The sequence below is a fragment of the Acartia tonsa genome, chromosome 8, assembly GCF_053477335.1.
Source record: "Acartia tonsa isolate MP-2025a chromosome 8, ASM5347733v1, whole genome shotgun sequence".
Taxonomy (NCBI): domain Eukaryota; kingdom Metazoa; phylum Arthropoda; class Copepoda; order Calanoida; family Acartiidae; genus Acartia; species Acartia tonsa.
The window spans coordinates 1,941,873-1,964,813 of NC_137267.1; the positions used below are offsets into that span (position 1 = coordinate 1,941,873).

Consider the following 22,941-nt stretch of genomic DNA (forward strand, 5'->3'; position numbering starts at 1 on the left):
GTACCTTTCATTGCTCTTTGTTGGTTCTGGTCAATGTGATCGCTGTTATATCTGACCTGTGCCTGTATGTTGGTGGGAACACCATTTCCTTTCCATCTGTTGTTATCTCCTCCCCCTCCTCTGGGCAAGTTTGTACCATTCTTCCCCTTTCCACCCTTTACTTCCCACTCTTCCTCGTCGCTTGAACTCTCACTTCCTGACTCTTTAAGCTGGGTAATTTCATTTTTAAGTTGACCGATAGTTTTAATTAGGGTGTTTAAAACACTTTTAACAGAATTTTCATTTAATGTCAATTTATTTACATCAACTTTTAACTCACTTAAAAATGCACTAGTGACTGGGTCCAATTTTACTTGAGTCACTTGAGGTGGTTTGTTAGGGATCTTTTTTGGTCCCATTATACAGCTATAACTTTAATTTGTTAGAGATTTATATATTTTTTTGAATCACCCTTGTCCAAATCTAATCACTTGAAAACATGTGAACTGGACAAGATACAAAACTCAAGTTTACACACAAATTTAAAATCCCCTACACCATGTTTATTTATTGATCAAAAGTGATCAATGATCAGCAGTCACTTTGTGTAAAAATGCAAATAAAAACCTAAAATTTCACTCTAATAAATAAAAGATTTACTTATAAATTTTATCCCTGATAAATTTGGAACGTATTTAAAATCCAGATTATATAAAAAATAACTATGACCAAACGTATTTTAAAACAAAATAGCTATAAGAATCTTCATAAAAATTAAAACTCAACTTTTTTGACATTACACATTGTATAACATTTGTATTGCATTTTTTGACAAGATAGGGATATTGGGAAAATTAAAAGTTAAAAAAAAAAAATTTATTTTTATTACTATCTAAAGCTATGTGCCATGTTTAATTCTTCGTACTTTTCCTCAAAATTGCTATTAATCTATAAAACTCCCTATACAAATTTTGATTACAAATTGAAGAAATTCTTCCTCTTGCTTTTAAAACAAATTAAAAAAAGTATACAGTTTAGTTTTCTTTCCTATTCCTAACCCATGCAGTGCCTGTACTCACCTAAGCTACCCTTCCCCCTTTTTTAGATATATTTTAAAAATAAGGTAATAGTTATTTCTTTCATCGTATTATGAACCGCTTTCCGCGGATATAAAATTTACAATTATAAGAATAAAACCAGTTTTCTAGCCCTGAGGTGCCGAAGGCGCGGGCTAAAAACAACTTTTCATCTTATGATTGTACATTTTTATATTCGTAGAAAGCTGGATATAATACGATGCTAGACATAGTTTTTTATATGGACAAGAACCGGTTCCTATCCATCGGATTCGAATGAATACGAAAAAATGGAGTTTATATTTATATTTAGATATCTCCAAAACATATTGTAAATATAGAATAATCGATATATTATTACTTGGATGTTGAATTAAATTTTCAGGTAATATCCTAAAGTTTTGCTCACAGCTAAACTGCCTAAATTAAACAAAGCCACCATTCACTCCCTTTACCTAATCCACTCACCTCCTCCTTCTGAATTATGTCCATTTTAGCAGCCTAACTTGACGACAATTTTTACCCTGTCATAATATCAGCATATATCTTAATATCCATTCGAAGAATAATTTTGCAACACATCTAATTTCTATACTATCTATATCTTAACCCATGAGCCATATAGTTTCATTTCTTTGGCAGTTAGACATCCAATTTGTTTGACAAGAATTTTTCTGCAAAAAAGATTAGTACTTTTATAGACATCATATCAGGGGAAATATGAACAATAAAAGAACAAATATTCAATCATGAAAGTCACTTAATTGCCCTATAGCCCTAGAGGAAATAATTGGAGCAATTCTCAAAAAGTCATCATAATTTTAGGGTACACCAATTTTTTCTTTTATTTCAGAGGCAGAAGGGATGTTCAATTCACAATGCTCTCTCCTACATCTCAGTTTCTATACAAACAGGTGAACTATCTATCTATTTCTCTATCTATATGTCTATCCATCTAAAATCTATCTATCTAATTGTCTGTCTATCAATCTATTCTTTAATTCACAATGCTCTCTCCTACATATTATTCTCTATACAAAAAACGTAAAAATCTATTTATCTAAAAACTAATTGTATGTCTATTTATCTATCCATCTAACTTAAAACTATATGTATATCCTTCTGTTTATCCATTTATTCGCAATGATCTCTCATACATCTCAGTTTCTAAACAAGAAGATATCTATTTGTATATCTATGTATCTATCCTTCTATATGTCTTTCTATCTATTTGTCTAATTTTTTGTCACTTCTACATCTATGTTTCTAATCAAAGAGGTATACACCATCCATTTAAATATTTATATTAATTCACAATGTTCTTTCTCATCTATCTATCTATATCTCTATCTATCTATCTTATATTTTCAACAAACTGATACAGTCCTGATCAAACGTTCAAAATCATATCTATAAATCTATCTATATCTCTATCTATCTATCTATCTATGCTAGACTCTGTGATTTTGCACCTTGCTATGATCAACCAGTAACAGTCATATATATCCATCTCTTTATCTATCTTTCTATCTTTCTATCTTTCTATCTTTCTATCTTTCTATCTTTCTATCTTTCTATCTTTCTATCTTTCTATCTTTCTATCTTTCTATCTTTCTATCTTTCTATCTTTCTATCTTTCTATCTTTCTATCTTTCTATCTTTCTATCTTTCTATCTTTCTATCTTTCTATCTTTCTATCTTTCTATCTTTCTATCTTTCTATCTTTCTATCTTTCTATCTTTCTATCTTTCTATCTTTCTATCTTTCTATCTTTCTATCTTTCTATCTTTCTATCTTTCTATCTTTCTATCTTTCTATCTTTCTATCTTTCTATCTTTCTATCTTTCTATCTTTCTATCTTTCTATCTATATATCTATCTATCTATCTATCTATCTATCTATCTATCTATCTATCTATCTATCTATCTATCTATCTATCTATCTATCTATCTATCTATCTATCTATCTATCTATCTATCTATCTATCTATCTATCTATCTATCTATCTATCTATCTATCTATCTATCTATCTATCTATCTATCTATCTATCTATCTATCTATCTATCTATCTATCTATCTATCTATCTATCTATCTATCTATCTATCTATCTATCTATCTATCTATCTATCTATCTATCTATCTATCTATCTATCTATCTATCTATCTATCTATCTATCTATCTATCTATCTATCTATCTATCTATCTATCTATCTATCTATCTATCTATCTATCTATCTATCTATCTATCTATCTATCTATCTATCTATCTATCTATCTATCTATCTATCTATCTATCTATCTATCTATCTATCTATCTATCTATCTATCTATCTATCTATCTATCTATCTATCTATCTATCTATCTATCTATCTATCTATCTATCTATCTATCTATCTATCTATCTATCTATCTATCTATCTATCTATCTATCTATCTATCTATCTATCTATCTATCTATCTATCTATCTATCTATCTATCTATCTATCTAATTATCTATGCTAGACCCTGTGATGTTACACCCTGGTATGATCAACCACTCACAGACAATTCCCAGAATTTCTAATGGGAGTGCTAAAACTGGTTTGACAAGCCTCTACAGTCTCAGCAGGTATTTTTTTTAGATTTAAAAATGAAAATCTAATAAAATAATATTATCAAAAAGAAAAGATAGACGGTTTTTTGATACCTAGGAAACATATTTAATTATACATGAGAAGCTAGTATAAGTGGTGGCACAGATTATGACGTCAAAAAAATTAACCAATGACAGGCCAGTATACACTGTAATTGACGAATGGTAAAATTTATAGTGGCCTCTCATTGTTTAATTTTTTTGACGACATAATCTGTCCCGCCACATTTACTAGCTTCATACATGAAACAGCAACTTAAGAAATTTAATATATTAATTGCAGGAATGGAAGTGTGGGTGGGGGATACCTATTGCCACCCCCTCCCTCCAACACAGCCCCCACACACCCGGAGCAGGAACAGCTGATTCAAAATGGCGGTCATCACGGCATGGAAAGGGGAGGAGACAGAGGAGGACAGGGAGGGGGAAGGGATGACTATGAACAGCACAATTTGGTTCTTTGCAATTCACCAGTAAGTTGATACAATGTATTTATGAAAATTCAATAAATTAAACTGCTATATTTTAAAATCAAAAAAGATTTATTTTTCATTTTTCATAATATGTATATACCACTAGATACCTAGTTTCAATGTCTAAGAATTTAACTAACTATCTACAAGATGTACTTCATATTCCTGTAGTTGCAAGACTGTATCTTTTCCTGATATAAAAATATAAACATATATCTCTATCTCTATTTCACACTATATTTCCAAATATCTATTTATCTATCTATCTATCCAACTATCTATTTACATATCTATCTGTCTATCTATCTTTCCAACTATCTATCTTTGTATCTGGCAGGATAAATGGATGAGTGATGAGCACCTGTACCCGAACCTGCAGGGACAAGGGAGGGATCAATTGTTAATAGCCTGACTTCTGACCTTCCAAGGTCAGATCATTTTTGTTTTGTTTCACAGAGGATATTCAGATGCCAATTTTTAATTTTTTTTAGAAATATTCTAAAATATTTGAACCAAAATAATTGTGCAAAAAACCTAAATGTTTTATATGCAACTTACTTAAAAAGCATCTGAATATACTTTTTTTCCCTTTTCTGTTGTCTTAAATGTAAATTGTTTTGTGTAATCTAGCCTTAGAAGGTCAGAAATTAGCAATTTTAGTATTTTTTTTTTGGAAAAATTTACCCTTTAAAACCCTTACCTAATACTATGCTCATTTAACAAAAATTTTAAGATTTGTAAAGAGTTGAGTGGGAAGCAGGGCTTCTTTTAAAAACAGATAATAGAACAGGATAAAAGAAATAAAATTGTTTATCAATACATATACTTTTAAACTGTTTTTTTTCAATATTTTTTTTCAAATTATGTGTATTTTATGTAAAATTTTATTTGGGTAAAATCTATACCGCTGACAATTATTCTATTTACCAGGAGGAAGATATTACAGAGAGCGACACTGGTATGCAGAGCGAGGTTGGCCTATGTGAAAAATACTAGAATACACCCCCTACAAAGTTCTCTAACAATTTCAGGAATTACACCCCCCAAAAAATTTAAGATTTGTAAATATTGATTATAATCATTACCTAATTTAAAAGGCAAATTTTATTCATAAATTCACCAAAGATTAAGAAATATACCCTATTTAAGAAATGTTCAAAATTTTATGTTTTTTCATTAAAACAATTATCATGTTTTATTGTATAATTTACTGTTAAATTAGCTTCCAAAATAATCAAAATAAGTCTTTTAATTTAAACATAAAGGAACAAAATAAGGATAATCAGAATTTAATACTTTTTAACAACATTTTTTACACTTCAGATGAAATAATTTAAGTTCTTTTTATTACAACCAATCACTTTTAACTGCCCAGTAATAAATTAAATCAAGGTTTTCAAATAAAATTATACATTAATAAAAATAATATTTGTAAAATTTTTCGATAAATTCCAATTTTTGTGTTACAATTATAAATAGATAAAAGATTAAAAATTTCCATAATTTTCCATAATTTACTTTTTTTTAAATAAAAGAATAAAATTTTTATATTGTTATAAAAACTTTTACCTAGCAGAAATGTATCAGAAAAGAGTAAATTTATGTAATTTTTCACTTTTATCTTCATAAACACATGAAAGAAAGTTTAAATTAAATTAGTAGGAAAAAAGAAGATGAAAATATACTGTTTAGGTTGTTGATATATTCATTTGTGTTAAATAGAAATAATTATGTTCAAAAGTAGCGCAGTAATAATCAGATAACTTAATTATCATCATTATCATTTAAAAGTATAAGAATGTCTGTCTGTCTGTTTTTTCAAACAATTTCGCTAACCGCTGAAACAAAATGGTTCTCCTTTACAGTGAAGCTTATCATAAGTAGAAATCACCCCTAGAAAATACTTCTACTATTACTTTATTTGAAAATCACGAAACATTTTAGCTAAATAATTTTTACGTTTTGATGAATAGACGGACGGACATAACCCTAAATGTAGAGTAGCTGTGCTACTATCAAATTTACATTCCAAATATGTGTTAATATAACCATTATAAAATAAATTTTTGTTAAATTTAATATTTAGTAAATGTAATAATAAAATTGTTGTTATTTAATATTATAATAAAAGAAAGTTTCACAAATAAAGATATGCTTTATAAACATGGATTTTATTTTTTTAAAACATGACAGATCTTTGATTATATGATCTTTGTTTGGAAATCCTTACATTTCGCAGATATTAGTTAGTCTTTTTTTGGACTAACATATTCATCTCGAAGCGAATGTCAGGCGAAATGGAGAAAACTTGTACCCGAAACCTCATTAACTAACTGATGCACTAGTATTATCATTAAAGATTTTTAGAGACAAGACAATTACAGCATCTTATATCATGGGAAGGTAAATCAATATTTTGTGGGCGGATACCAGCAACCTTCATAAGAAATTACCATAGAAAAAATTCCTTAACCAAACAATTTTATTTTTAAAACCAAAATTAAAAATAGGGGTTATGGACTTTCCTCCAAATTTTAAAAACCTTTTTTCAAAACTAAAGTAAAATAATTTGTTTGTCGAAATCAACCCTCAACTACCTCTTGTGGTGCCTCTAGAGGCATCTAGTGTCATACCTGCTAGCGGATAATACATTAATATAAATCAGGATAAACAAATTTATCCTATGGTAGACTGAAATCATTGGTTGTAAAGTATGGACATTTTTAATTTGATGCAACCAAGCAAGATTTTTAAATTGTCTAAAATTTTAAATCAACAATTGCACACGTACCTATATTTGTTAAACTTTGGGTACTAGTATAATTTAACATCGAATATTCCCTCCCTCACGGATTTTACTTTGTCGACATTATGTTAAAATTTGCAAATTGAAATATACTTTTTAATTAATCATATAAACCCTATGATAAAAATCACAAAACCTATTTTTCAACGCAAGTTTAAAGTGTAATAGATTGTAGTTTGTGTATAAAATACTTTTTTGTGAATAGCCTAAAACCTGCCCTGAACACACTTCTTTCAAACTAACACAATAAATTCTACATTATAAGAAATCAAAACTTTTTTGTATGTGTAAAAAGATTGATTTTCTCCATTGCCAAAATTATTTCAATAGATTTAGTTTTACAAGGTTTTTAACAAGCCTTTGTTAGAAAATTATTAAAACTTTATTTATCTATTGCTGGTGTAAGTATCAAAAAGGATAAGACAATGGCCGATAAATTTATGTACATCATGATGCAAAATAAAAACCTTTCTGTTTCTTACAATTAATAATTGAAACATTTGGCAACTCAACTTTTTGAAACAACCAATCAAAATACAATGAAATTCCCCAATACTTTAAGAAAAACGTTATTATACAACTTTTGGGACTAGTAAAATAAATAAACAACCCAATGTCACCTCACTACCTGATAATCAGGCCATATGCATAGGTCTACTACGTGGATTAAATTACCTCATAAATATCAATATGATAATCATATTTTCAACTAATAATGAGATCGTTAGGATCTTGCTATCCAGGTCGGTTAATCTTAATCAATTTTCATTGATGCACAGAGAAAGAGTAAGGAGAATTGTTTTTGCCCCTCTTCCTCCCTACTGTTTCTTAGATATGAGTAAGAAAAAAAAAATGATGTAAATAAATGAAAAATGAACAAAAACACATGTTTTCTGACATAATCTGTAGTTTATACTAGAGTACCGCTGACTTTGATAAAGATTTTGGAAAAGACATATTAATATTTTTCATACATTTAAAAATTTTACTTTGTTAATTGTAGATATTTTTTTAGTTACTTTTAAGACAAACAACCCTTGAATTGAATTTTGAAATTACAGTTCATAATCAACAATTTGAAAATTTAGGTTTGATTCTAGCTAAAACGTTTCTATTACCCATTTTCTTTCTTACACCAATGAATAAGAAAACGTGTTTGTAAAGATTGTATTCAGTTTTCTTTTTAAGTTTAATGTCCTCTTAGTTATAGACTAGTGCGTAATCCAAAGTAGCTAGTGAGTGTAAACACCCTTCTTATAGATAGGAAAAAAAAAACTATAGATAAGTGGGGTAAGGAGTTCAACAACAGGGCCCTAATAGTGATCTAACTCTGTTGGACAACCCTGTACCCGATAAAACCTAACCTAAATTAATATAAAAGCATACAAATTAGGGTGGGTCGATTTTGAAAATTTTTTTTCTGAGACCAAAGCGGGGATCTGCAAACGATTTTTATGAGTATAATACACCTCTGGATGATTTAAAATTTATCCTAAGTCTTAAAACCGCTAACGACCAGACGTTCAATTGTATAGCTATTTGTAAATGGGTGTCGAAAATTTATTAAATCAGAACTATGGCTTCATGGTGCTCCCAGGAAAGGCATTGAGGAGTAGAATCAGGAACTTTTGACCGTTTCAAAATATCTCGTCCCTAGTCTGAAAAAATCTCAAAAAACCTCTACAAATTGGACAATTCTCAATAAACCTTTAAAAATGGTGTTTTTTTAGTCATTTCTAAGGCTAGGAATGAGATATTTTGAAACGGACAAAAGTTCCTGATCTACTCCTCAAAGCCTTTCCTAGGAGCACCATGAAGCTATCATTCTGATTCAATTATTTTTTAGTAGCGAAGCTACTCTATAATTCACTTTGTCTGTCCGTCCGTCAGTCCGACAGTCCGTAACGCTATGGGGGAAATGGAATTTACTCAGCTCCTATAAAAGATAGAATGCTGAAATTTTTTGACAACATTCCCATTATTAAGGAGCACAATTGACTATAAAACATCATTTGAGGTCGGACCGATTTTTAGCAGGTTTTAGGCTATTTTTATATTTTTCACATTTTTCTCCTTATCTTCAGTGTTTATGGTCCGATTTTCAAAATTTTTTCAGTTACAGGTATCAAAATTAAATTTCCTGTCGTTTAAAGAAACAATCATGAAGGCCAGACTGCCTTTTTAGCAGGTTTTAGGCTATTTTTATATTTTTCACATTTTTCTCCATATCTTCATTTTTTCAGTTATAGATATCAAAATAAAATTTCCCGTCTTTTAAAGAAGACAACCATGACGGCCAGACTGCCCTTTCAGCAGGTTTTAGGCTGTTTTTTTTTTATATTTTTAACATTTTTCTCCATATCTTCAGTGTTTATAGTCCGATTTTCAAAATTTTTTCAGTTGTAGATATTAAAATTAAATTTCCCGTCTTTAAAGGAAATAACCATGACGGCCAGACTGCCTTTTTGGCAGGTTTTAGGCTATTTATAAATATATTTAACACTTTTTTCCATATCTTCAGTGTATATGGTCCGATTATCCAAATTTTTTTAGTTTTTAAGGATTTAAAAATTAAATTTTTTGTCGTTTTAAGAAAACAACCATGGCGGCCAGACTGCCTTTTATCAGGTTTTTGGCTATTTTTATATGTTTTACATATTTCCCAAGATCTTTGTTTATTTTGATCCAATTTTCAAACTTTTATGGGATATCAGTATCAAAATAATTTTTCCCATTGTTATGAGCATCATTAATATAATTTACTTTGACCATCGTCATCATATAAAATAAAACAAGGTTTCATATTTATTTTATCCAATAAATCTATTCTTGATTTTAGTAAAAACCTTTTAAATCTACCTGTACGTATTCCCATCTACGATTTTTTGTGCTTCGCTACTTATGGATGTTGTCATCCTTGTTTTACTATCATTTGCAAATAGCTACACAATTCTATGACTGGTCGTTGGTAAAAGGTTGGTAAATAAAGGGTAAGGAAGCGAAATAGGACTTTGACTGACTTATAGTCGGAAATTTATTCTATAACTGGGGAAATGCACAAAAATATTTAGTCCTCTAGCACTAATAGAAACTGAGATAATAAGTAGAGATGACTTGAATGTCGTCTTTGCATATTTTTTATTAATGAAATACATCTTTAAGTGGTCGCATTCTAAATATCATTTTTTTAAAATTCTTTTTCGGTCAGAATTTTTATTTAAGTTAGTTTTATCTGTTGCACATCCCCTCTTTGTCTAATTCCGATATGAACCCACCCTAATACAAATCCCCCCCCCATCTTCTTTTTTCAAATATATTTCAAAAATAGGGATACTGTAGGTAGACCTTTTAAAAATATTTTAGTCACATTGACTTTAACAAAGCATTTGATGTTTTTCTCTTCCTTCTTTTATATATAAGAAAGGAATGAGACACTAGTCTCTTAAGTTTTAATGAATTTTTCTTATTCGTTGGCTAAATAATTTTGGGGACTCTTATTGAGCTTTGATTGTTTAGTTTAGTAAGTTTAGTGTTCAAACATTGCTACCATTAATTGTAATCTAAAGAAGGAATAATTTTGAGTATCATCATTCGAGATGCATATCAACATATCGGCTAATGTCTTATCGCTTTAGATCTCTGGTTGTCTTTAGTATATCTATTACATTACTACTGAAAGGAAATGTAAACCACAGTTTTCGTCTTAATACATACATCTTCAAACCTTTTTATCTACTTATATCACTTTAACTCTCTTTCTCTCTCTCAATCTCTCTCTCTCTCTCTCTCTCTCTCTCACATTCTCTCTCTCTATATATATCTCTTTTTATCTATCTATACTTGTTTTATTGTCTCCTAATACATATATCTTCTAACCTTTTTATTTACTTATATCACTTTACTCTCTTTCTTTCTCTCTCTCTCTCTTTATCTCTCTCTATCTTTTTTTCTCTATTTCACTCTCTCTTTAACTCTTTTAATCGGCCTATTCCTATTTTATTATCTTCTAATACATACATCTTCCCTAATTATCTACTAATATCACTTTTAACTCTATTTCTCTTTCTCTATCTCTATAACTTTTTTCTCTCTTTTTCTCTTTTTATCTATCAATGTATCTTTTCACCCTTATATTATTGTCTCCTAATACATACATCTTCTATCCTTTTTATCTACTAATATCACTTTTAGCTATCTTTTTTCTCTCTCTCTTTATCTCTCTCTATCTTTTTTTCTCTATTTCACTCTCTTTCTTTCTCCTCTCTTTCTCTCTCTTTATCTCTTTTTATCACTTTTTATCTGTATATTCCTGTTTTATTGTCTTCTAATACATACATTTTCTTCCCTATTTATCTACTTCTATCACTTTTAACTCTCTCTACCTCTTTCTCCCTTTTTTTTTACTCTCTCTCTCTCTCTCTTTCTCTCTAGCTATCTGGTATTCTACTTGATTATTTTGATATACTTATTTCAATCTAACTCCCTAGATCACTCTTTCTATATAACTAGTGGCTACGCCCCTAGCCTCTAGGGGCTTCGCCCAAAGAGGTATTGGGATGTCCCTCTCCAACATAAAATCGTTATTAAACCTTTCAGCCTCTCGGGACTTTGCCCAAAGAAGTGATGGGAATTATTCCTGTATTCTGTGATTTTTATGTAATCTTATGCAAATTTTATATAATACCATATTTTATACATTTTACAGAAACTTTCATTTTTTATCAATTGTATATAATTCCTATATTAGCAACAATTTTTAATTGATAGAAATTTTTGACAATTACATTTAACAACTTTATTTGCGACAACCTTCAATATTTTTTTTTTTTTTGGGGGGGGGGGTTATTAGGGCTTTGCCCCATGGTGGGGTGGTGGTTCCCCCATCCTCATTACTGGTTTTTGTTTTTTATATTTTTTTAAGGAGAAAGGATAGTCGATCCCCTTTTTTTTAATTTTAGTTTTAAAAAGAAAAAAAGTTGGGGGGGGGGGAAAGGTATTTTTTCATTTTTTTGGGGGTGGGGGACTAAGGGTGTGAAACCCCCCAAGAAAATAGCCTAAAACCATCACAGGACCAGTAGGTACATTCTCTGAAGAGTAGAGCCCAATCGGTTCAGTGGTTACTGAGAACTTAAGCTTTAGACAAAGAGACAGATAGACATCGTACTACTTTGTATTACAGATAATTCTATTTATCTTTAATACTTATTTCACTCTTAAAATCATATGCTTTTGTTTATTTATTTTTTTAAACTCGTTTTCATTTTTCTCCTTTTTTTTCTCTTTCTTGGCGGCTAAGGCCAACGGATAGCGATGAGGGGATAGGTTATCTGCAAAGATGATTCCCTCAGAAATAAAGCTATCAGTCCAACCTATTTTTTTATCTTTACCGAAGTACTTGCAATTTTATATTAAAAGGAATTGAAAGAATAAATTTTAGAAGAAGTAATGGATTATTATATTTGAAGTCTGAGTTCCTTTTCAAAGAAATTTTGGTTTGTGGTTTTTCTAACATGTCTGTCTCTTAATGTCTTTCTATCTTTCTCTTTAGTGAAATATTCATTATCAATGTTGCATAACTATATTACAATCTGAGCTGGATCTTAAAATCATTTAGTGGTGGGCTGGATCGGGGTGCGCACCCATATCCGGCTCACCACTAAAATGATTTAAAGATCCAGCTCTGGACTTTGCCTCAACATGTAGTGCATCCGCTGATTGTTGGAAAGGTGTTCAAAACTCGGCACTGCGTTATACTAAAGATATTTAAAACCCTACTGCTTCTATGTCTAGCAGGTTATAATGATAGTGAGAGTATGGAGAATGTCCATAAACATGCACTGTTAGGACTTCCGGAAAAAGGGTTAGTTGTCTGTTGGGTGTTATTTAACCTATGATTATTTGATGTTATAGCATCACAAACCCATTATAAGCAGATGTTTATAAAATCGACGAGGAGTCACGGCCCTACGAGGTGAAAAGGGCAGCTCAATACTTGGTTCATTTACAAAAATAAATAATAGTTATTTCACACATCGTATTATATACGGCTGTCCGCGGATATAGAAAGTACAATTATGAGATTAAAACTAGTTTTTTTTAGCCCCGAGGTGCCGAAGGCACCGGCTAAAAAAACTGGTTTTAATCTTATGATTGTACATTTCTATATTCGTAGAAAGCTGGATACAATACGATGCTAGACATAGTTTTTTCGTATGGATGAGAACCGGTTCCTATCCACCGGATTCGAATGCATACGAGAAAAGTGGTTATGGTGACATCCCTCCCCCCCCCCTTACTGCTAAAAAGCCTAGGGGTATAGCTGCTGGTAACAAATAAAGGGAGTAATAAACTGAAGGTCTTGTTATCTTGAGATTTCCATACATAAAGCAATAGCATACAAATGCATTATTTCCATTGTTGAAATTGTATCAAAATAAGATAGCAAGCAGAGATATGCTATCTGAAGAAAAATCAGCCAATTTCACTTTAATTACATGACTTTGTCCATCCACAAAAAGAACGTATAAATTTATTAATCTGTATATATGATTGAAAGAAAAGATAGTTTAAACTGCAATTTATTTGCTCAGAGTTACCTGGAAAATACCTCTTGGGGGCGAGGTGCTGCCTTAGGCTCGTCTCCTTCAGCAGCGACCTTGATCCGTTCCTCGCTTGTGAATGACTGCGGGGAAATCCGTTCATGCGCCCAATGAAATATCCTAAATATTCATGTTATAACGGCAGTATTTAATTCATTACATTTATATTTTATTAGATTGTTAAGATATTATTTCTTCATCTCCGGCTGTTATCGCTTCTGCTCAGATTACTTATTTATCCTTTTTTCTCTGTAACTGAAAGTGGTTTTTAGAAGATTAATTATATGGTTGGTTGGTTAAGCTGCGTTTGCCCGTGGTGGTTGACTGTTTGTTTGCCACACCTAGTTGTGGGAAACTGGTTTCAGTTGCTGAATAGAGAGTTAGATATAAACGGTTCACTAGTAAAGAGTTAAAATGTCTTTTGCCGCCAATGAGGAGTTGTACAATGTTTTGGAAAGTCGTATGGATCTGATAAAGGAGGAAATGATTAGTAGAGCTACAAATACTGATGATATCGAATTGAAGAGGGCACTGACCAGGTGCCTCTACCACCATGGTTGGGTGGAGGCTAACCTGCGCCACTGTCGCCCTACTGCTGAGAGGTCAGCTGCCGCTCAGGCTGCCGAGCTGTCTACTATGCTTCAGGAGATCAATCAGCACGAGGAGGAGTATCGTGCCATCTAGATGAATCACCTCATAAATTATTAACTAGTATCAGACATTTGTTATATTTCTAGTTTAATAAAGTTTATGAATATCCTTCCTAAAATAATTTGTTTATTTTCGTATCCAGAGTAGTTGAATATGTGTCTGTTAAATCTCAACCTATATTGTTTTAAACGTGTGTGTTTTAAAGTTCTTCCCCGTTCCGACTAGAGAAGTTCTTTACCTAGGTAATAAAATATTTTAGTTTTATCATGCAGTTTTGGAAGATATTTCTTCTTTCCGGTGGGAAATGACTCTGCTCTAGTTAAGTTTTCTTCATTCCGGCAGGAAAAGACTCTGCCTAGTGTTAAAGATATCTTAAATATTATGAATACTTCTTTCCGGCGCATGTGAACTCTGCCTAGCTAAAGAAAATATATAAATGTTAAGTTTTATCTTCATTCCGGCGTAGGTGACTCTCCCTAACTATAAAAGGTAAATAAAAGTATTGAAAGTTTAGTTTTAAGAGATATTTCGTCTCTGCTTGGTCCTAGATATGAAAAATATTAAACGTATTACTTCATTCCGGTGAGAGGAGACTCTGCTCTGGTCTTTTTCTAAATTGCAATAGATATTATTAAGATTTCTTCATTCCGGTGAGGTTAGACTCTGCCTAGGTTTAAGAAATATATTAGTTAGTCATGCAGTTTTAAGATATTACTTCTTTCCGGCGGTGACGATCTCTGCTCCTAGATTCAAGAAGGGTTTAGTTACAAAATATTTGATTTGATAAAATGTTTCCTATCTAATTTTCTTTTGCTATCTATCTATATCTTGAAATAAAAATCTAGTCTATCCATTTTTATTATACGCTACTTATGTATGTTTTCATTCTTTATGTCTTTTGGCTACTTATGATTTATTAAAATCCTTCACTTAAGAAAAAAGGTGTTTTTTGCAAAGATTTGAGAACTTCCCTTATTCGAAGTACTCAAATCTTTGCGTTTGTTTAACAAATTTTAAAATACGCTTAATATTAATTTTGTTAAGTTCTTCTGTTTTAAGAAAGAAACTTCCTAGTGTGTTTCTTCTGTTTCTTGCAAAGGCTGGGCATTGACCTAAAAAGTGTTCCATGCTTTCAATTGTGTCCTCCTCCTCACATTGTTCACACTGGTTCACGTTTGCCAGTTTCATGTTCTTGAGGTGTTTGTTCAGGGTTGTATGACCTGTTAATATCTGCGCTATCATATTCATGTTTCTCTTGGGTTGGTTTGCTACCTGCCTCCAGATTTTTGTGTTAGCTATGGGCATCATTAGCTTTGATTGTCTGCAGTTACTTAATCCTTCCCATTGTTTCTGCCACAGTGTCATCCCCCAGTTCTTGATTTCAGCTTTTATATTTGATTCTGCCATAGGTATGTGTGTCCAGGTTCCCTGAACTTCCATATTTGCTCCTTCTCGTGCTTTCCTATCAGCGATCTCATTTCCATTGTGTCCCTGGTGTCCTGGTACCCAATTTATTGTTATATTGTTTGTTTCTGCTAATCTGTTAACCATCTTTTTTGTTTCTGATGCCAGATTTTCTTTTAATCTGTATTTTCCTAGGGTTTTTATCACAGCTTGATTATCCACGTAGAAACTTATATTCCTGCCTGTTGTACCTGTGTTGACCAGTGTGAAGGCTGCTTCTTGTATTCCTAGTAGTTCAGTCTGATACACAGTGGCTAGTGGTCCACTGTTATTGCATCCGTAGAGTCTAAGTCCTGCTCCACTGATGACATATCCATATCCAGTTTTTTGTTCGCTTTTTGATCCATCTGTGAAGACCATTATGTCTTCATTGTCAATTTTTCCAGGTTTTAGTCGTTGTTGGTTGATAGTCTCTCTCCTTTCTATGATGGTTTCAAAGTTTGTTGGTATGCTGATTGTATGGTTCATCTTGTCTCTAGGGGCATGTATTAATTTCAGGTTCTTTGCCATGTCCATGAGTGTTACAGCATGGCTTTTTTTGCTAAGAAGTTGTCCTGGTTGAATTTTCCAGCTTCCGTTGACAGCAAGTCTTTTATATGTCACCATGGCTTGCGTCTTAATAAAGATGTCTATTGGTTGAATGCCCAGCAGGACCTCTAGCCCAGCTGTGGGCGTCGAGGTCATGGCATTTGATATTGTAATGAGTGCTTTCCTTTGGACTTTCTTTAATATGTTGATTATTTCTGTTGTGTTAATTGCTGTTATCCATGCAAAACATCCGTATGTGAGTGTTGGTCTAATGATGCTGCGGTAAAGCCAGCGTCCTATTTTCTGGTTGACTCCCCAGGTTCTGTTTAGCATGCGGTTACAATGTACCCATGTGTTGTTGGCTTTTTCTGCTGCTTTTTCAACATGTTTCCTCCAGCTCAGGTTGTTTCTTATGGTTACTCCTAAGTATACATACTCATCCACCCACTGAAGTTTCTGCCCGTTCATTGTTATGTCCAGGTATTTTGGTTTCATGCCTTTCCTGCAAAAAAGCATGACTTTTGTCTTGGCTGGACTAAAGCTTAGTCCGTGCTCTCCAGCCCATTCTTCTAGTGTGTAAATGTCGTTTTGTAGGTTTCTTACACAGTCCTCTTCAGTTTTTCCTACACTGATTACATGTGTGTCGTCTGCATAGATGTTTCTTTTGCAGGGATGTATTTTTGGAAATCTGTGGTCTAGATTATTTTTGGCCATGTTCCATAGGTCCACTGATGCCACCCCTCCCTGTGGGGTTCCTCTGGTGGTTTGTTTGCTCGCTGATTCTCCATTTATTGTTGCTGTGACTGTTCGTCCTCTGAGCATTTGTTCTGTCCAGGCACATGTTTCCCTGTCTGCACCAATATCTGTCAGGTTTTTAATCATGCTTTTAACTGTCAGCATGTTAAAGGCTGCGCTCATGTCGCAAAAGAGCACAGCAACAAAGTTGTTGTGCTCTAGCCCTTTTTCAACTGTGGCGAGAAGAGAGTGTATTGCATCCTCTGTTCCTACTGATTCTTTGTAACTGTAAATATTCCTAGAAATTTCCTTTCTTAAAACTTTTTCATTAAGGTTCCAATATAGACATCTTTCTAATCCTTTCAGTAGAAAGGATGATAACGATAGTGGTCTCTTAGATTTAGGGTCCGTATAGTCTTTCTTACCAGGTTTGTCAAGGAAACAAACTTTTGTGTCCAGCCAACACTTAGGACTATAACTTAGTCTTACACTATGTCTGTACAGTCTAACAATGTCTCTTAGGATTGAGTCGAGTCCTTTTTTTAACAGAACAGGGTAAATACCATCTCCCCCGGGGGATTTGAAATTACCAAAACTGTTAATGGCAGCTCTAACTGATTCTTCATTAATTACACTATCCATATCTATCCTTTTATTATTACTTGAATGATCTATGGGTACATCATTGTCACCTTCTGGTTCCTCCGGAAAGTGTTCCTCCAGCAGTGCCTGTAGAGACTCACTTACCGTCTTAGTGAATTGTCCGTCTTTCTTTTTAATTGTTCCCATTTGTTGTTTTTTACCCCTTTTGAAGATTTTTTGCACTTTTGCTGCCGTGTCCAGTTTTGTCATTTCTGCACAGAATTTTTTCCAGTCTTTACTCTTTTCTTTTTGTATTAGTCTAGCATGTCTGTTTCTTAACTGTCTATACTCTTCCCACCTTTCTTCTGTTTTTTCCCTTCTTACCCTTCTCCTCAGCTTTTCAACTTCTTTTTTTGATTTTTCTAAAGTCTTACCCCACCATCTTGGTTTCTCTTTTCCCTTTTTCTCTGACTCTCTACAACTCTCTTCAAACGCTTCTATTATGTCTTTCCTTAGGTCTTCTGCTTCATTATCTAATCTATCTATATCTATCTCTTCACTATCTATTCTCTGTCTACCATTTCTCTTACTTTGTAATGCTTGTTTATAGTTTTGCCAGTTGGTCTTCTTGACATTTCTGAAAATACTAGTATTAATATTTGGTAGTGACTCAAACATGAAATCTATGTATTTATGATCGGAGTGGCTGTCATATTCACTTACATGCCAACCAACTATTTTATTTGCAATCTCAGGTGTGGCTATCGTAATATCAAGAACTTCTTCTCTAGATTTAGTTACAAAAGTAGGTTTACCTATCTCGTTCATAATCATGAGTTGGTTGTCTAGAATATAATCCAATAGGGCTATTCCCCTTGGATTTATATCCGTAGATCCCCAGGCTGTGTTGTGGCTATTTGCATCTGTGCCTACTACTATACCTATACCATTGTCTCTGGCATACCTTATGACTTCCTTGGTAATTTTCTCTGGAGGTAGTTTTACTGGTCTTACCCTTTCATCGCTGGCCATATATGTTGAAACAAGAATAGTATCCTTACCGTTAAGATTAAAAAGTACTGCTGCCTGATCTCTGTTGGTGAACTGTGTTAAAATTATACCTGTGACGTTTTTGTTTGTTATAATACATGCTCTATTACCTGCCTCTTTACTTTCGTAGATATTAACATTATGAAACATTTTTACCTTATTTTTAATTAGATAGGGTTCTTGCACTAGGGCAATAGCCCGCGCCCATCCTTTCCGTGAGGCTTGATCGTCTTGTCCAGTCCAGTCCGTTATTCGTTCTCCTAGTGTTAGGCTTGCTTGACAGCAGTGGTGGAGATTTATCTGAGTCAAGCTGGTGACCCTGACTTGATTGTCAGGGCTTATCTGCTGTTGATTAGTGCCTGCTGTTTCCTGGGGCTAAGGCTATAGCCTTAAAGCCAGTTCTGACAGTCTCGATTTCATCAACTATTCTTTGTCTTATAGCTGCCTTGACCTCCTGCTCCACATTCGACCCGTGAAGAAGTAGGTCACTAAAACCTAATTTCAGCTTACCGTTGATAGCAGGGTTTTTCAGCTTGTTGATTATCCTCTCATCTACCTGGAGTCCAATCTTGAAGAAACCAGCAGAGTTCAGAGGTCCTATTTCGTGCACCTTGAAGTGGTAGAAGCGAGTTACCCCATCCTCCTTGTATTTGAGAATAGGGTTGCATACCTTTATCCTCATTGTCAGCTGCTCCAGCGTGTAGTTGGTCCACTTACCGTGGACAGATGTCCACATGTTCCTGTAGACACGGTCCTCCGCCAGGTATATGTAATATTCCAGGGGATCTACCTCGTCATCTTGTTCTGGTGACTTCAGGGTTTTGGCTACATTTATGATGAATTCCGCCATGTCTTTTGTGCCAGCTGAGAGCCAGCCTACTCCTGTTTCTTTGGAATAGCCTGCAACCGCATCATATTCAAAGTTATCGCCAAACTGCTGGATATGTTCCATGTATGCTCCAAGGAGTTGGAGATCCAGCTCATCCAACTGTGCTTGTGTGAGTTTTGCTTCTTCCATAGCATAAGTAGATCGCACTTTGACTTCAAACATGTATCTTTCTTTCTTGCGGACTATGTCCGAGAAAGATTCCTTACTTAGGTAGGTATCGATGACCTCCTGCTGGAGTGGATCCTCGGCTCTCACTTCCATCTCCCTTGAGGTCTTAGCCTTCTTGAGTCTCATACGTCTCTCGTATCCTATGGATCTTTTACTGCCCTTAAAAATATCAAAATCATCAGTATTATTATCATCATTATTTAACTCTTGTGTCCTATTCTCTGTCATTTTTCTCTTTGCTTCTCTACTAAGTATATCTGTCCATTCTCCTTCATTGTCTTTCATTTTCTCCCATATCTCTGCGCACGTCTGTCTTTTCTTTTTGGTCTCAGTTTCCTTGTCTCCTATCCAAGTTCTGTCCATTGTCTTGCCTGTCGTTTCCAAATCTTCAAGTACACTTTCATTAGTTGTCGGTTCTTTGTCCGTTTCTGTCATTGTCAAGTCATTTTCGTCATCTGCATCTAATAGCTCTTCACCAAAATTTAATTTATTTAGGCTCTCATTGATGTCAATCTTGGATTTGGCGTCCAGGTTTCCCCGGTCTCTGCCGTCTCCATTCATAATGCATCTTGTCGTGTCCTGGTCGAAAGATTTCGATAGGTCTCTACGACAATCGGTTACCTGACTATTCGCCGTTACATTGGGGCCCCCATAGCCAGGTCCAAGGGGCGTTCCATGGCCAACGGTAGCTGAGGCTCCGTCCTTGACGGGCCCGAGAGTTCCAGCGCCATTAGCTCCACTGGCACTCCCATCACTAGTTCCTTCGGGTGTAGCGTACATGGTAAAAAGGTCTGTAAGAGATCAGAAAAATTAATAATAGGCTATTAAAGAATCTATCTCTTATGGAAGTAGAGAAAAAGGTCCTAAAAATTTACATTGTAGGTCAAAATTTACTGTTAAAGGTGAAAGTCAGAAGGTGAAAGACAACCAGATAAAAGTCCTAATAAAAGATGAACTGTCAAAAAGTAAAAATTATAGATGTAGCATCAGTCAGGGTTGCTAAAAGCTGTGTTAGTTAAAATAAAAATTTTTAATAGTTTTAGGCTGCTACTAGCCTCAGCAGAAACTATTAAAAACCTAAAAGAAAAATAAAAATGATTAAAAAGAATATACGCTTCACACATTTAGAATATTATTCACTTGTTGTATAGAAAAATTTGATGTTTGAAATTGGTGTACACTACCGACAGACAAACAACTAGTTCTGACACACACACATGCGTGTTTCATACAGACACGTATGCATAAGACACACACACTCATACACTCAACCCAGCTGATTATATTATACGGAAAAATCACGCAACCTCATATAAGTAAATGGATTAATATGGATCACGCAACCTCCCATCTAAACATATATCAACTTTTCACATTTCCCTCCCTTTGTCATTGACCCTTTTGAATGGACTTTGAATAATAAAAATAAAAACCCCTTGCGTTTACTCGTATCCTACGTTCTTTAGTTTGTGGTCTGTGTGAAACTGGTCCTATTATCCCTTTACATGAAAACACTATTAAAACAACAACACTTTGTAGGTTCATGATTAGTTCAGGCAGGTTTAGGTTTAATCCTGGGATCTCCCCCTCCTTCCCTATCCAGTCTCGCGTGGAGAGATTGAATTTTTGGCTGGTTCACATCACAATCTTGTTGTGATCTGACCCAGCCCCTCCTCCAAAAACTCCGGACGCCCATGATACCTGGTTGTTGCAAAATCCTCAGTTTACCCGCTGATTTTACCCCAACCTGAGACCATTTTTTGCTCAGAGTTACTTTTAATCTATGCTCCCATAAATAATCTCGATAAACAGTTGATGATTCTTTTTGGTTATCTTTATCTTGGTCAATGATCGTTGAAACACATAAATGAAAGACTTGAATTATGTGTACTATTCTAATGGATGTAGAATATACATGGATATTATGACAAAGAAAACATTGTCGTCATTTTAGATTGCTAACATGGATATCAGTTAAGAGGGGAGGGTATTAGGGCAAATGAGGTGGAAGGGGAAAATCATTGTTTTAGCCAGCTAGAACTTTAACTTTACTAGAGAACATAAAATTTAGTGTAAGATCCAAGTAATAATATATCCATTATTATTCATATTGTTTATAATAAAGGACAAGTAGAACCATTGGAAGCATTAATAAATTTTTTATTCTTTTATTATAACTGTAGTAAATATTTTTAAAAATGTGTATAATATAAGGGATCTTGAGAATGACCGATAAATTGATGTACATCCCAAATGATGATACACAAAGTTTGTAGATAAAAAAATAGTATATCCGCTATGACGACTTAAATGAATATTATTTTCAAAAAAATCGAGATAACTCCGACTTAACTGGATTTAGCTATCTTATTTAGGCCAGCTGATGAGAAATTGCCTAAACAGATTATGGCCCAATCATGGAGTATCTTCGCTTTTCAGAATATTATATGAGATATATACAACTATTAAACATTCTATAAGTGTACACGACCTTAATTTTCAAGTACCAAGGATGACATTATCCACAAAAGCAAAGATCAATAACTATTGGCTTTTTTATTACTGAAAATTAAAAGACCTTAGGTAATAAAAAAGCCAATAGAAGATACATTGATTTACACCTCCAATTATAGTAAACAAAATTACCTCTACCTCTTATGTACATTAAAAGTATTCGTAGGGAAGTTTTTTAGGAGTTTGTTCCAAACTAAATAATATTTCATATATCCCACAAAGTTATAAGCCAGCAAAAAAGATATTGTGGAAAAGCTTTGCATTCTATAACTACTCCAAGAAATTAACAATTAACAAGGTTGACATTATCCAGGAATACATATATAAAACAAAATAGAACAATGTCTTTCTATCCACCTAACTGTCTGTCTCAAGCTTAGGATCTCAGTAACCGCTAAACTAATTAGGGTCTAGTCTGCAGGGAATATACCTACTGGTACTAGTTTGGTTTTGAGTTATTATCTTAAATAGTCTTAAATCAGTTAAGTCTTATTAGTATTATACCAAAGAAACACCACTCTTTGTTTTCAGCTTAAAAAAATGTTTTAACCTAATCTAAATACACCGTATATATAAGCAAGCTTTTTCCCTAAAGTCTACTTTTTTTTTGGGGTCTTGTTGAAAATTTTGTTGACAAGTTTACCCCCTTCCTAAGATGGTTATACGCCCTTGAAAGTATAACATATTACTTGTGAAGATAATTAAGGTAGTATTCAAACATTCAAACTACATACACAATATTACTTCAAAGGACATATAATATTAGCAGAGAAGATAGTCTATCATTCAA

The 22,941-nt window shown here is 33.3% G+C and overlaps 1 protein-coding gene across 3 annotated transcripts in view; it reads left to right on the plus strand.

Annotated features, from left to right (window-relative positions):
• Positions 1-6,328, plus strand: part of LOC145325347 (uncharacterized) — a 40,284-nt gene extending 33,956 nt beyond the window's left edge. For 2 of the 3 annotated variants that reach the window (XM_080168347.1, XM_080168348.1), the window contains exons 8-12: positions 1,909-1,969; positions 3,563-3,668; positions 3,976-4,165; positions 4,503-4,593; positions 5,096-6,328. In XM_080168347.1, coding sequence (XP_080024473.1) covers positions 1,909-1,969; positions 3,563-3,668; positions 3,976-4,165; positions 4,503-4,577 — 432 coding nt within the window. In that variant the 3' untranslated portion in view covers positions 4,578-4,593; positions 5,096-6,328. The remainder of the gene's footprint in view (positions 1-1,908; positions 1,970-3,562; positions 3,669-3,975; positions 4,166-4,502; positions 4,594-5,095) is intronic. The other variant, XM_080168349.1, reaches the window with a different exon arrangement.
• Positions 6,329-22,941: the final 16,613 nt, after the last annotated feature.